Raw genomic sequence first — 15,060 nt, 5'->3', positions numbered from 1 at the left:
ACTGTGTTTTTATAGTGCTTGCCGTCTAGGCGCTATAATACTGTTTGGGGTCAGAACTCTGTCCCAGAGGGTTGAAGAGACATCTGGTTTTCACTGTTTATCCTAGTTTTATGTGTAGTATAATTATCTTGTGTGTATTAAAGTACTTTTCTTTTATAAAAAGTAAAACACTGACTGGACATTGAGTTTATCAGCTTAGTGGTACGGTTTACACTGTATTCTGAATGTCTAACCCCACCTCACCTCCTTGAGTAAGCCTTGGACTGCTCTGTCTCGCTACCCTGGGAGAGTCAAGTGCTGGAGAGGAGTACTTGGTTATCCAGTTTTGGGTCCACTAGTACTGAGGCCCCAGGACACCAGTGATGCGATTGGAACGCAGTTACCCCTGAGTGCCCTGGTGCCCAGGAAGTCGTGTCTAACAAGCACTCTAATAACAATGAGGATATTTATGCTTTTTATGTATTGTGTTTTTTTATAGTTGATTTATTATTTCCTTTTGCAGATGATTCTAATCCAGAACCTAAGTTGCGGCATGTAGAAACTGATGTCTTAATTCCCAAAATGATGAGAGAGAAGGCAAAGGAGCTGTGTTCCACACAAGTGCAAGGTAAACATGTCTGTTTAAGTCTCTTCTTTTCGTTATTAGCAAAAAATCTCTTATTTATACTGTTTCCCAGCTGAATTGCGGCATTTGTAACATGCCGAAATTTGCAATGACAAAATGCCTGGTTAATATTCATGTAGATTTTGGTGTGCAACGAATCAAACTGTGCCAATTATGCCCAATTTCAGAGGAGTAAACTTGTAATAGGTAAAATAATTGTTGCACCCTTTTCACAGCCACTCATTGCGAGGGCCTTAAAGTTAAGGGACATAAATACGGACTTAAAGAAAACATTTGATAATAGGAAAACTACAGTCAAAGCCACTAACTGATATTTAATATAAGCTCTTATTTTGGTCAACAACTTTATTTTCCACTTTCGGATTTTCAAATTTTTTATATTCTGTTACCTCTGCTTTGTAGTGAAAATGTAGACATTTCAGATTTAAAAAAAAAACATGTTTTTCTGGATTGTGTGCATAATTTTTTTATGTTCATATATTTAAGTTTTTTGTTTGTACTACTTCCACTTATTTTATTGCATTCGCATAACTACATGTGTGGTACTGCATCTCTTGCAATTGGAGGTGGAAGGTGTAGCTTAATAAATGATGATTGGTCCACCATATTGTGCAACATTTATTACAAACCTAAGGGCTTCTCTACATATTTGTTAATCACAGTGTTGGTATTGAAGGGACAGGAGCTCTATTTTATCAGTGATCACTTTAACTGAAGATTTGACACAAAAATCTAGATCTTCTGTCCATTAAATATTGCTTCTGTTGTATAGCATTTTAGGACCCTAGTGTAATTTTCCAGATTCATGCTCTTATATAGGTGTAAATCACCTTGTCCTTATACAGGCATAGAAATCATAACCATATTTAGACATAGCCCATGCAGTCCAAATACGGCCTGGCTACTTCCACTAGTTCCGAAAAGCCACAACGATTTCTTGGAAAACTCGCCTTCAGCAGTCAGGGACTTCCCCTTGCTTGAATATTGATGTGTCCAAGAACTTATGGAGTTTTCAAAGAACTGCAAGTCTTTGATGACGTTATTATGTCCAACTTTACGTCAAACTCTGCACCTTCAAGGTTTAAATATTCCCACACTTGCCCTAGCAAACACACAGTGGTTTGGAGCAGTTCGACTATCTACTTGCCCAACACAGCTCGCTGCAGCAAGTGCCGAAGGAAGCCGACACTCCCGCAGACGCACTGAGAGAGACGCTGTCTTTTCTCTTGCCGAGAAATCCAGCTCCATTGTTTCCAAGCTCCCCTTGCGGTGTTGGAAAATCGAGTCCTGAGACAGAGAGATACCAGACCTCCTTCAATCGAAACCAAGGTACGGAGCTGATTAGACCCTAAGAGAAATCTTGGATAGATTCTTGGCAAAAAATACTAAACCTTTGCTACACCTCACTTACTTCTTCTCTCGTACTAGACTTAGGTTAGGTACACCGGGGTAGGCGTATTTTAAAAGCAACAGTTGAGTACTTTTAATCATTGTTATTTATGTATGTATTTTATGGCTTAGAAACCATACCATTCTTTTACCGTATTATTTCATAATACTCTTCTTGCTGTACACATTATACTTTACAGCCAGTATTACGATTGTAGCAGTTCATTTCTTCTGCATGAGAAAGAAAACTGTTCAATAAATTACTTTTATTGAAAACGCCTGTCTCTCTATTTCTCTGCACCTCTGGTGAAACGAAGCATGCACGATTGACTGAGTAAAATATCTATCTATTGTTTCCACGACTCTGGAGATACGTTTTATCTTGGGGAGACAAAGTTGTCATGTTTATGCGGTTGTCGGAAACTAATCCCTTCTTGTTTATTCGAGAAAGTTTCTAGTGACCTCTGTGCTAGCTGGCACTGAGTCCTATGTTAATTCTATAGGATATATTATTCCAATGCGCAGAGCCTATTGAGAATATAGAAACTACACTACACTTCAAGTTGTGGTCAATTTTGAGCATTTCACATCTGTTAAGTATATATCTGCACAGAGCCAACTGATAACTAATTTAATCAATTCCTTATTCCCATTCAGACTACCTTGTCTGCTGTTGAGTAATACATTGCAAGCAATTACGACTGCACATAGGGTATTTGTCTCTAGCTAGTTTGTTAAAATCTTTTGCTAAAACAGAATTACACCTCTTCTGACTTATGAAAACTATAGTTAGAACAATTGCTGTAGATTCGTCCTAACTCCCCTTTGGTAATATTTTCTGTTTGATGTCTAGGATAGACTTTTGGATGCTTAAACCACTAAGTAGCCATAGGTTTCCTACAATTTTTATTTGTAATAATGGAATTTTTTTATTATAAAAATTAGACGCACTAACATGCCTGCTATTTTGACTAATTCCAAATCCAAACCAGGTCGTCCATGTGCCATGTTCACATGATCTGCTATTTGATATATTACCATGCAATCAGCCAAGCAAGGTCCTTCTCATACCAACCTGACCGAAGATTGGTATAAGATGGAGCTAAAGTGGTCCCCATGTCAGAGCTATCTATCTGTCGGTAGGTACCATTTTTTGACTCTTAAACATGTAGTCCTCCAGTCTGACTATAATAATGTGCATCAACTTAATGAGTGTTGTAATAGTATGCTTGGTATGCTTATATTAAACATTCTAATGTTAAAATCCCCTTGTCCAAGGAATTAGACTCATATAGGGTCTAGTTGAAAGTACCTAAAATGTAGTCTATATGCCTACTTCCTACTTCCAAGGGATGTCCTGAAACATGTTAAGACTGCCCCTTCAATCTTTGACACAGAAAGTTGGCTGACAAATTACAGCCAGAAAGGGTGAGCATCTTTAGAAAGAATTTCACTGACAGAGTCACAGCCAGCAATAATGGTACTGCCTAAAGCTGGTAAATTAACTTGTATTTTGAATGGAGCAGATACATCCATGGCTGGATTGGTCATGTTTAGACCTTAAAATTCATGAAGTGAAATTGATCCAGTCCTCCAGTAAAATATGTTATAGAGTAGGGAGAGGATTGCTAAGCAATTTAATACATTTTAAAGTGTCAGTTGTCTGTGTGCTTCATTGCATTAGTTTTTGATGATGAGAATCCTTGTCCTCCTCATGAGAAGGTTAAAATCTTTCTCTGATTTTTGAGCTCCGCCCATTTATATTACTCTTCTAAATAGCCTGCCATTCTTCTAAGTTTCATTTTTTTTGTTTACTACTTTAACAAAAAGATTGATGAATAACTTCGATCTTCCAAAGCATGTTCTCATAGGAGAACCTGCCTGGGTTGGTACGCCTCCTTTTTATCGAAAAGAACCTTCCAAGTGTCTGTCCGTCCGTCCCCCCCTTCCCTCCCCTCCTGCTCCCAGGCACAAGCTGTCCAACAAGGGGTTCCTCAGGGCTCGGCTTTGAGAACAACCCTATTTAACATTTACATTCAACCCTTAGCATCAGTTGAAGGGAGCATAGGATTAACTGTGGTATTTTATGCAGATGATACACAGTTGGTGGTGGCACGGTCAGATGACTCTGTGCAGGACGTGCTTAAGTTCAAGGAAGATCTAACAGCTATCGCAGACTGGATGACCGCCAATTGCCTCCAACTGAATGCTAGCAAATCTGAGATCTTGTTGGTGGGGAAAGATACTCAACTGCAGAGTGAGCGTTGGTGGCCATCCACTCTGGGCCGTCCGCCTGTTCCTAAACAGTCTGTCAAAAATCTGTGATCATGGGTAGATTTTGCTCTTACTTTTCAGGCCCAAACTAAAGCTGTAGCTCAGGCCTGTTTTGGGCTCCTACGTGGGCTTAACCCACTGTTGGCATTCTTTCACCCCACCATCCGACAGGTGATCGTCCAGGCTACTATACTATCCAGGCTGCACTATGCCAACTCCCTATACCTGGGGGCCAATAGAGCTGAGATTCTCCGCCTTCAAAGGGCACAAAATGCTGCAGTCCGGACACTCCTCGGCTTGCCGAGAACCTATCCTAAAACTGATGCTATCTGCAGACTGCATTGGTTGCCGGTGGCGAAACGTATTGAGTTTAAAACTCTCTGTATCGCCCATAGAATTCTGAATCTTCAATCCGCTGATATTCTAGCTAATGTCCTTACGCCCTACACCCTCACCCGCCAGCTGCGTTCTATGGGCCAGGACCTGGCGGTTGTCCCCTGGGTAAGGAGAGTCCGGGCAGGTGGGTGTTTTTTTCGCAGTCTTTGCTCCGAAGCTCTGGAACTCTCTTCCTGTGAGTATCAGAGGTATCCAAAACCATGTGCTATTTCATAAAGCCATTAAAATTCATCTCTTTCCTGCATAATCGGTTTCTCTGTGCAGCTCCTGTATTGCCTATAACAGTTTTCATTTTTAGCTCTGGGACGCCCCTTCACTGGGGGAGCTGTGCGCTCTATAAAATTTATAACATAACATAGATGTTAAAAAGACCAACTCATATACTTTTTACAAAATAACCATAAGAACTTGTGTGGTTCTAATTTGTGTAATGGATAAAAGATTAGCATCTACAACTATATGGGAAACGTGCATTAACAATCTCTAAGGCGTTTTGCAGTCTAAAAAAGACAAATTTAAATAGATGGATAGACAGATTTGAAAATGCTTAACCGTTATGCTACACTACAAAAGAGGCCCAATTGAGCGTCTATTCTTCCACTCTGGCTCTTGGATTTGAACAGATTAACCACCAACAGAATGTATTGCGATTTAGTCTCCTAGCATGTGTTCTGCTGACCAATCTCTTGACCACCTTTTTGTTACCTGGTGAATTTTTTTCACAAAACGTAACACTTTCCCATGCCTTACAGAGCTTTCAACATTTGAATGTTAAATATGTTTATGTAATCTTTTGTGAATTCAATTTTAGTATGAGCAAATATACACCCATTTGTTTTCTCGTGAACATCTGTTGAACAGAAGCAAAGTTGCAATCCCCTTCCCCCACCCTTGTCAGGAGTAAATGTACAATCTTTTTCCAGTGTGTGTAGAAATTGAAGAGAGGTTGTTGAATACTTTAACCTTTGTGTGTGGGTGTGCACAGATTCACAAGGCATTCCAACCCTGGAGCTACCGCTTCCCACCTACTTCCAGCCCCTGTATATACCTTTTTGCAAAGGTGCATAATCAAAGCCTTGCTAGAATCCACTCCTAGACATGAATCAAAGAGGCTAATATCATAGCTCTTGCATAATGAATGCACTGCCAGAATTTGTCACCTCACTGCATGGCTCCAAAATGGACGAATTGATTTTTATTATGGGACAAGTAGATTTCTGAAGCAACTAGTCCCTTGAACTAGCAGTTATTTCATGGAATTTCACACCCCTGAACCAGTGATGCAGCCCAGAAGTTTGTAGGGCTCTTCTCTCCAATTGCGCATTCCGGACAAACCCCTACCTATGTGACTTGTTTCTTCCACATAGGTTTTTGAGCTGAGTGTATGTGCTGCAGCAGACTAATGGTAAAAGACTGTACATAACTCTGTGGTTGGCCATTTCACCAGACTTCCATCCTGTTTCACCCCATGGTAGATTTCTAAACTAACTCTGGTGATCTCCACTGGTAAGAAAGAACTGAGCGGATATGTTCCAAGATCATAAATAATTATCCTTCCTATTATGCTCTAGTATGCAACATTTCCTGCAAAAAAGCAAGAAACTACAGGCAAGATGCTTGAGGCTCTCTCTCCACAAAATTACCCCATCCTAGTGGATGTTCTTAAGGCCCTATAAAGTGTTCACCCAGTAAGCTTTGATTCCCCCGCGCCCTTAAAGTAATGTCAATAAATCTGTTCATAGTGCCAGATAGACTACTAAAATTGTTCTTCCAGCAATTAGAGGCAAGAAGGATCCTTTCAAGTAACCCTCTGGTGTGAATTATCAAGCAGAGGCTCTTATGTCTCATTAAAAGTTTGGCTTTAGAAACTTTGAGGATGTCCTCGCAGAATTAGGCCTTATGGCCATACCTATTCCAGAAATACCCTTCTAGAACTCTGCACTGCAGAGTTGGGTCATCTGAGGCTAAACTCTGTCACTTAGCCTCTTTAACCTGTACATGTTTCCCTAGATCTCTTGATCAATGAGAGAGGTATTCATTGTCAGAGGTATTTAGGTGAAACCCATTTCCTAGTCCACTTAATCAACAACTCAAAGATCTTGATTTTAAATAAGAGCCTCCATATTCTTCTAGATCCTGTCTGACTCACCCAATTAGATATACCGTTATCACATGAATAAGTGGTGTGGAATCTACGAGTGCTCTTCCCCTCTCGGCTACTTTTCAACGTGCAGATTGTCTAATGTCAGATCAACAAACTATCACCAATGTACCCTATCAAAGATCTGCCAGCTGCTAATTATCCAACACTGCAGACTGCTAGCCCAAAGCAGTTGTAATTTCCAGACTACAATACTATCTACCTAAATATTCCATGCATTTATGCAGAAACCCCGGCAAGCTCAAAACAGAGCCACTTTGTTTTGAGAAAAAACACTTATCCACTTTGAGATCCCAACATTACTGGCACTCCACAGAGCACAAGATGCAACTCAGTTGCTTAGTTTGGAAAGCAACCAATTTAAAAGTTCCCAATTACTTATCAAGCTGCTACAAATTGCATCAATTTGCCAGTTCCTCAAGCTCCAGCACCAACCACCGGCTTGAAGGACTCTTCTTCAGATTTGGACGCAAATCACTAATATTATCTTGAGAAAAACTATGGAACAAGCTGCCCAAGGACCTGAGACTAATGTTATGTGTATTTGTATCCATCACCCACAAGGGTATCCTGGTGCTGAGCAGGTGTTTTTGCCTGGCACTGCCTGTAGTAGGTTGGATAATTGATAAATCCAGATCTTCAGCTGCTTGCGGAATTCAAGAAGAGAAGCATAGAGGAGGCGGCTCTGTGGAGTGAGAGGCCATTCCACGCTTTACGAGCAAATTAAGAGAACGCCGGTCCTCCTAATGTGGTTCTGTTAATGCTGATGTGGTTCTGTTAATGCTTGGGTTGTGTCGGAGTAGGAGTCCGGCGGAGTGGAGGTGTCTGGCTGGTTAATGGAACGTGACGCAAGTGTTCAGGTAGGTGGGCCTAAGTAGTATAGTGCCTTGACTTGGCGTGTGAGGAGTTTGAAAGGAGCACATTTGTGTATCTGATGTATTCTTTTTTGGCTTCAAGCAAGAAGACGAACGCTAGATTGAGAGATGAATTCATTTTAGCCAGAACAAATTTGCATGGACATCGAAATATTGCCATACCTTAATCAATGTATGAGAGCACCAATGCTTGGATCATGATCCTAAAATATTTTTTTAGTATGAAGTGTTTGATGGATTTGAGAATGTGTACTTATTAGATGCTACGTATGTAGCTCCTTTCTGTGCAGTTTGTCTAACAGCTTGAATATGATGATGATACCAGATGATTTTATCTGAGGAAATGACATAAGGGAGATTCCAAGAAGAATTCAGTCCTTCGGCCGTGTTTTGTTTCGGGGGAAGAGTTGTTGGTGTGAAGCAAGAGAAATTCTGCTTTCTCAGATGAAGCTTATAAGAGAAAATCTATCTAAGGTGTATCCATGCTCCAGTAAGTAATGAGATTACTCCTGGGTGCCCGCAGCTGGAAAAAAAGTGTCATCTGTGTTCGAATGAATAGCGACAGCATTGGCTTCAAGTTCATGTTGAAATAAGTTTGGGATTACATGGAATCTTAAGGTACTCTGTAAAATGAATGATTTCATTTTCACGAATTCCATTCTGTTCAAGAGTTATCTACTAATGACATTGTCTCGGACAACCATTCTAGGGTTATATTCAAGAAGGCAGATTGCTGTTGGAAGCGCTCTTTAAACGTTGCCCTTTAGCAGTTTGTTTTAGGCTTATATGTGACATCTCAAACGATCTGAAGTTTGGGCCTCTGCCATATTTAGAAGGTTATGTCAGACTTTTTGTTTAAAGAGTTAGTGAGCAATATACAGAGCTTGTTGCTAAAAGGATGGCTTTCTTCAGTAATGGAAGAATGGTGGTATAAGCACACCGAGCGTGAAACAAAATTTTGAATATTTTAGTTGATGTTCTGCATGCAGCCGGAGTATCGCTATCAGATCCACCAGCGTAAAGAAAATGAGAATAAGGATTGTTATCCCACTGGGAAACGTCCCACTACTGCTTCCAGAGGGAGTTTCATCCAATTTTGATCAGCAAAGGTTTTATATTGATTTTAATTGTGTTTCAACACAAGGAAGCTGTGAGCATAGTAAGATTCTTTCAAAATCGTCATGGTAATGAGTGGGTCAAATTCTTCTAGACCCAATGCATTTCTGTAAATTATTAAGCGAAAAGTGCAAGGGTAAGTGGGATGTTTCAAGTGTGTATCAGAACATTAATGAAACTGTGTGGAGTGTTTAATCAATCTGAAAATAAAACCGGCTGATCAGGTGGATTACATGCATTGAAAGGTAGAACGACTGGTGAAAAGAACTGTGAAACATGCCTCCAGACATTTAAAAATATGCTTGTAAGTTATGAAAAGTCTCACCAGTGAATTTGGCAATGAAGGGTGATCAGCGAATAAAGTATGGTTAAAAACCTTGTCTGTATGACAAATATCCCCAGTGATTCCCGATAGTGAAAGTGACAGAGATCCGATTCAGAAGATTGCGCTGCAGTGATCAGTTGAAAATAATAGTGGTAACGGATGGTGTGCCTCAGGGTGAGGAACAGAACATCCAAATGATGCTGTACTTTTTTGCTTATCAGCCTCTAGTTGCCAATTCACTGGCGAGACTTTTCATGACTCTGCAATCCCAGTCAGGGTTTCGCAGAAACCACAGCACCGAGACGGCCCTCATCGCCGCATCTGACGATATCAGGACCCTGCTGGACAACGGTGAGACCGCGGCCCTAATCCTCCTGGACCTCTCTGCCGCCTTCGACACTGTCTGCCACCGCACACTACACACACGCCTCCACGACGCAGGGATCCGAGACAAGGCCCTGGAATGGACCACCTCCTTCCTCTCCGGCAGACCCAGAGCGTCCGCCTCCACCCATTCCGATCCGAAGCCTCCAAGATTATCTGCGGCGTACCCCAGGGATCATCCCTCAGCCGACCCTGTTCAACATTTACATGGCCCCGCTTGCACAAGTCACCCGACAGCACGACCTCAACATAATCTCCTACGCCGACGACACTCAACTGATCCTCTCCCTCACCCCCTCACTGCCAAATCCAACCTCCACAAAGGAATGAAGGCCGTTGCCGACTGGATGAAGATCAGCCAACTGAATCTGAACACGGACAAGATGGAGGTCCTCATCCTCAGCTCCAACCCTTCAGCCTGGGACGACTCCTGGTGGCCCACGGCACTGGGGGCTGCCCCGACACCCACCGACCACGCACGCAACCTGGGAGTCATGCTTGACTCAACACTCTTCATGACCAAGCAAGTCAACGCAGTCTCCTCCTCCTGCTTCAACACCCTCCGCATGCTCCCCGCAAAATCTACAGGTGAATCCCGACAGATACAAGAAGAACAGTCACCCAGGCCCTCGTCCGTAGCAGACTCGACTATGGAAACGCCCTCTATGCCGGAGCCCCGGCCAAGCTCATCAAACGACTGCAACGCATTCAAAACGCCTCGGCACGCCTGATCTTCGACGTACCACGCCACAGCCATGTACCCCCCCCCCCACCTGAGAAACCTGCACTGGCTCCCCGTCAACAAGGGGATTTCCTTCAAGCTCCTCATACACGCACACAAGGCACTCCACAAGACCGGTCCAGCCTACCTCAACAGACAACTTTTCTTCTACATCCCCAACCACCAGCCCTGCTCCGCCGACCGCGCCCTCGCCACAGTCCCTCGCATCAGAAGAACAACCACCGGCGGCAGATCCTTCTCCCACCTCGCCGCTAAGACCTGGAACACCCTCCCACTGAGCCTATGACAGACCCAAGACTTGCTGACCTTCAGGAGGCTACTCAAGACCTTGCTGTTCGACCAGTAGCAGCTCCCCCACCCCCCTTTTTTTTCCCCCAGCGATTTGAGATCCTCACGGGTAAGTAGTGCGCTCTACAAGTTCTTGATTGATTGATTGATTGATTTAGATGGAATGGTTCCAAGCACGATGCGTAACAACATTTTTCAAGGCTTTGTAAAGTTCTTTTGTAGAGTTTCCTGCTTGGTTAACTTTTTGTGTTATATGGTGCTTTAATCTTCTTGTGGTAACTGCAGAGCATCACACTGTAAGCGTCTTTCTCTAGAAGGGATTTGGCTAAGCACCACCTTTGTTCCAGCGTTTGCAGTTTGATTTTTACAGGCACGAATTGTCTGAGTACCAAGGGGCTTGGACTCTGGCTGAAGTGGATGGCATTTTTTTAAAAGGTGCATACTGATCGAAAGTCAGTGTTAGAGAATCATGGTATATGGCTAAGACAGTGTTAATATCTGTGTGTAGAATGGTCACGGTGGGCATGAAGATCTCAGAAAGAGAGTCTGGCGAGACCTCCTTCCATTGTCGTCTTGCTCTGCTAACCTTTACTTTGCTTAGCAGGAACTTTATTTCTTGGAATTTGAAACTTGAACATGTGGTCAGACCACGTGATGGGTTGTATTATTATTATTATTATTATTATGTTGTATCGGATCACTTCTTACGTCTGTTGAATTGGTAAAAATGAGGTCAAGAGTGTGATCTTCTTTAGGTGTGGGTTCGTCATAATTTGTTTGAGCTCAATCATCTCATATCTCATATCTCATATCCGTTAGGAGTTGAGCCACACCTGTATCCTCAAAGTTTTCTCCTTGGAAATTAAAATCGCCCAAGGGCAAAAACTCTTTCGATGTCGAGACATGCAGCCCTATGTAGTCAATGAGTACATGGCTAAAGTCTTGTTTCGTGCCAGGTGGACCTTAGACCAGCACCACCTCCCAGCAGTCAGTGGTGGAGATTATGATTTTAAAAATGCATAGTTTCACCCAGTCCTCTAGTCAACCATCTCCACACATTTTGCCTTGGGCAGAACAATGTGAATGGTTCCCTAAATAATCTATAGCAAGAGACGCTATTCTGTCTCACCATCCATTTTTTCTTCTTTAACATCTCTCATCATTTCACTGTAACAGGCACAGTAGCTACACTCACTGTTCTTCCTTCCTCAAAGTTGGATAAAGCTATTGATGAAATCATAGATCTTACTTCCAAAATGGGATTGCTAGAAGATTAAAATTTCACCTGGATTGTCTGTGAAAAACAGCCACCACAAGTTGATGTATTAGGTTGTATCAACAGTATTCTGAAAATGTTCACGCTGCAGCTAGGATATTTTGTTTGTTATGTATTTATCAGTTGTTTCATGGCTACCTTGTGTCCTTCAGACAAAAATGTATGTACTCCACAACAACGTTAGAATCATAACCAAACTGTCTCCTATGTCTACTAATAGCTTCCTTGTATTTATTCCATACACTGAAACTGTTTGGTGGTGGTTCCATCTCTGGAAGATGATCAAATACTTTTTGTCCTACATCTCCCAGGCAGTACATCAAGGAACTTTCTTCCTTTTAACTTCATATTTTGAGCATCAACTGTGACTAAGTAGTTTCCAAAATTTCTTAACAAAGTTTTCCATTTGACAGATGTTTTACCTGGATTTTGTAAAAATGTGGCTGGTTTTGCTACTATTTGTTGTGAAGTCATGTTAACTGTATAATTGTTTCAGTCCCATATTGTTCTCAGTGTAAATGTACTCTGTTGCCTGTCAGCTATTATGCAATATACCACAGTAAAATCATCACCTACCACATAAGTCTACATCAAACGGGGAATAATATAAACGTTCAAAGGAAAACTAGGTAATCCCAAACAATCAATAAAAAGGCACACAATGTTCCTTATTTTATTTGCTGCACTGTACTTCGGCATGTGGTGACAGTTAAACAGAATGTCCATCTGACTACAACTGTAACATTCATTGATAGAGAAACTAGGTGACCCAATATGACTGCCATATGTCTCTTACCCTACGATTGTTGATTTCACTACTGTTACACCCAATTCAAGCACAGACGCCACAGGTATTCCAAACCTAAACACCTGGGCACAATAATTAGAACAACTACAGTAATCATTACCAATAATACATCATCATTAATATAAGGCAAGTATTAAACAAGACCAACATAACCACGATGCAACAGTCTAATAACAAGGTGTGCAGTCGCCCTTTCGTCCTTTATAGCCCCTCAAATGCATTAAAAGGAAGAGCCGGAAAAAGACCCTATTTTCACATTGCGAAGAATCCTATAATCCATGCAGGCCTCTGTATCACCATACACTCAACTCATCCATCATCAGAGAGGGACCTCTAGATGCTGCTAGGTTTTTTTCCGTGATGTTCAAAATATGTACAGTGACACTTTTTTTTCTTGTTTTGGTGGCAGCCCTGTCTGGTTGACTTCCAGTCTGTGGGAAGAACTGTGGCTTTGGCTGACCTATATAATATGAATGTAATGTTTTTCCTTTGTGTATGTTTAGGCGTATGCAAATGCACACCACTATCTTGTGGTTATTGCTGGTATCTCACTTAGTGGGTCCCGATTTTGTATAGCATTATCGGAGTCTGATCTCCATCTAGTGGCTTTAAGAAAAGAATATAGAATTCTCAAATTGGAACAAAATCAAAAAGAATGTAGATTACACACTCAAATCCGAATTAGAATTGGTTCAAAAAGTGATGCCATAATAAAATGTTGGAGATAATGAAACCTACTTGGAAGCACCCGCTCCACCATTTATACATGCAAACGTTACTATGATACAGAGTTACTGAGCAGTGTCTTGTAGGAAAGTGCCTCTTTTAACATGGTTAGCCCCCTTTTTTTGCCTGGTGAATGATGTGACTTCGAACAAAAGTGCACTGGGTCCCTGCTAACCAGGTTCTTCATGCCAGATCTCTTTCCTAAAACTGTACCGAGATTGGCACTACTTCAGCAATGCCTGTAAGTCCCTAGTAAATGGTACCCCTGGTACCTAGGGCATTGGTACTGAAGAGGGTTCACTAGGTCTGCAGCAATAAGTGTGCCACCCTCACCACGACCATGCAGACTGCCATTGCAGGCTGTGTGACTTGGTGCAGAGAAAACTAAAGAGTCGACATGGCACACATCCCTGTGTGCCACCCGTACTTACAGCCCTAAGGCACTGTGCACTCTATTCCTTGTGTAGACATATCTGCATGAGCAGATATGACCCGTCAATATCGAAGTCCATTCTTTGATATTGTAAGTGCACAGGGAAGCCATGGGGAGCACATGGGCTGGATACGTGCCATGTGTTCCCTAGCTCCATGGTGGCTTCACTGTACCCTAAGATGCAGTGTTGGGTTTATTAATTAAATGCACACAGGGGAAACCTTAGAGGCTCCCCAGAAAACCTACCAAACACTGGTGTGGTCTCTGACTAGTTTTAGCCAGCCTGCCACGACCAGACCTGTTTCTGACCTCATGGGGTGAGAGCCAGCACTCTCAGAGGCCAGGAACAAATACCTGCTCTGGGCGGAGGTGCTTCACACCTCCCCCAAGCCCGAATGGCATTCCAGGTCAGGAAGCTTCAAAGGGGATGCCGCCTTTGAAATGCAACCCAGGCATCTCTAGATAGTGAAGGATGCCAACCCCCCTGTCTTGCTCAACATATGGTGGGAGGACAGGGGGGAAATTAGTTAGATTAGGAGGTGTGACCACATTCAACCATCACCACCCCATACGCAGGCAATATGGACATTACTTTCTCAATTCCTCCATCTTGAGAATTAACCTTCTCAATTCCTCCATCTTGAGAATTAACCTATCAGGACTAGGGTACTGACCCTTCCCACAGGAAGTGGTCACTTAGAAAGTGTAGACACCTTAAAGGTAAGTAGCCTATTGTCACTCCCTTTAATACCCCTACATTTAGTATTTAGGTGGCATCCCTGGACCCTGAACTTAGATTTGACGGATACAAAGAAGACACGGACCAAGAAGAGCTGCTGAGCCGAGAACCAAAGACCTACTGCAGAACTTGGGTGAGAAACACTGACTGTTGCTCCCAGGACTCAACCATTGAGGTGTGCTGTCTCATCTGAAAGAAACAGGTTAGTATTAGATTCCTTACCTTAGAATATCCCCAGGCGTCAGTCTGGATCCGGAAACTTTTGCGTAGCAGTACCCCTGCGCGTCGGTAGGCGTCGTCTGCAGGCGTCCCCTGCGGCTCCGCGTCGTCGGCGTCGTGCGCCGTGATGACGTCGCTGGAGTATATAGACGCCGCCTCCGCGCGCTGACGTCAGTTCTTCTTTTTTCCGCGCCTGTTAGCGCAGATCCGAAGAGCAGTACTCCGGTCTTTTGACCAAGTGTTTGTAAAACTTAATCTTTCTAAGGTGCCGGTAGGATGCCTGG

The 15,060-nt window shown here is 42.6% G+C and overlaps 1 protein-coding gene across 3 annotated transcripts in view; it reads left to right on the top strand.

Moving 5' to 3' along the window:
- Window positions 1-15,060, top strand: part of CMC1 (C-X9-C motif containing 1) — a 310,123-nt gene that overhangs the window by 139,606 nt on the left and 155,457 nt on the right. For all 3 annotated transcript variants that reach the window (XM_078663953.1, XM_078663954.1, XM_078663955.1), the window contains one exon: window positions 503-607. In XM_078663953.1, coding sequence (XP_078520079.1) covers window positions 503-607 — 105 coding nt within the window. The remainder of the gene's footprint in view (window positions 1-502; window positions 608-15,060) is intronic.

Source organism: Lissotriton helveticus, chromosome 10, assembly GCF_964261635.1.
Source record: "Lissotriton helveticus chromosome 10, aLisHel1.1, whole genome shotgun sequence".
Classification (NCBI taxonomy): Eukaryota; Metazoa; Chordata; class Amphibia; order Caudata; family Salamandridae; genus Lissotriton; species Lissotriton helveticus.
The sequence above is the reverse complement of the archived record's forward strand: the minus strand, read 5'-3'. Positions and strand labels throughout refer to the sequence as shown.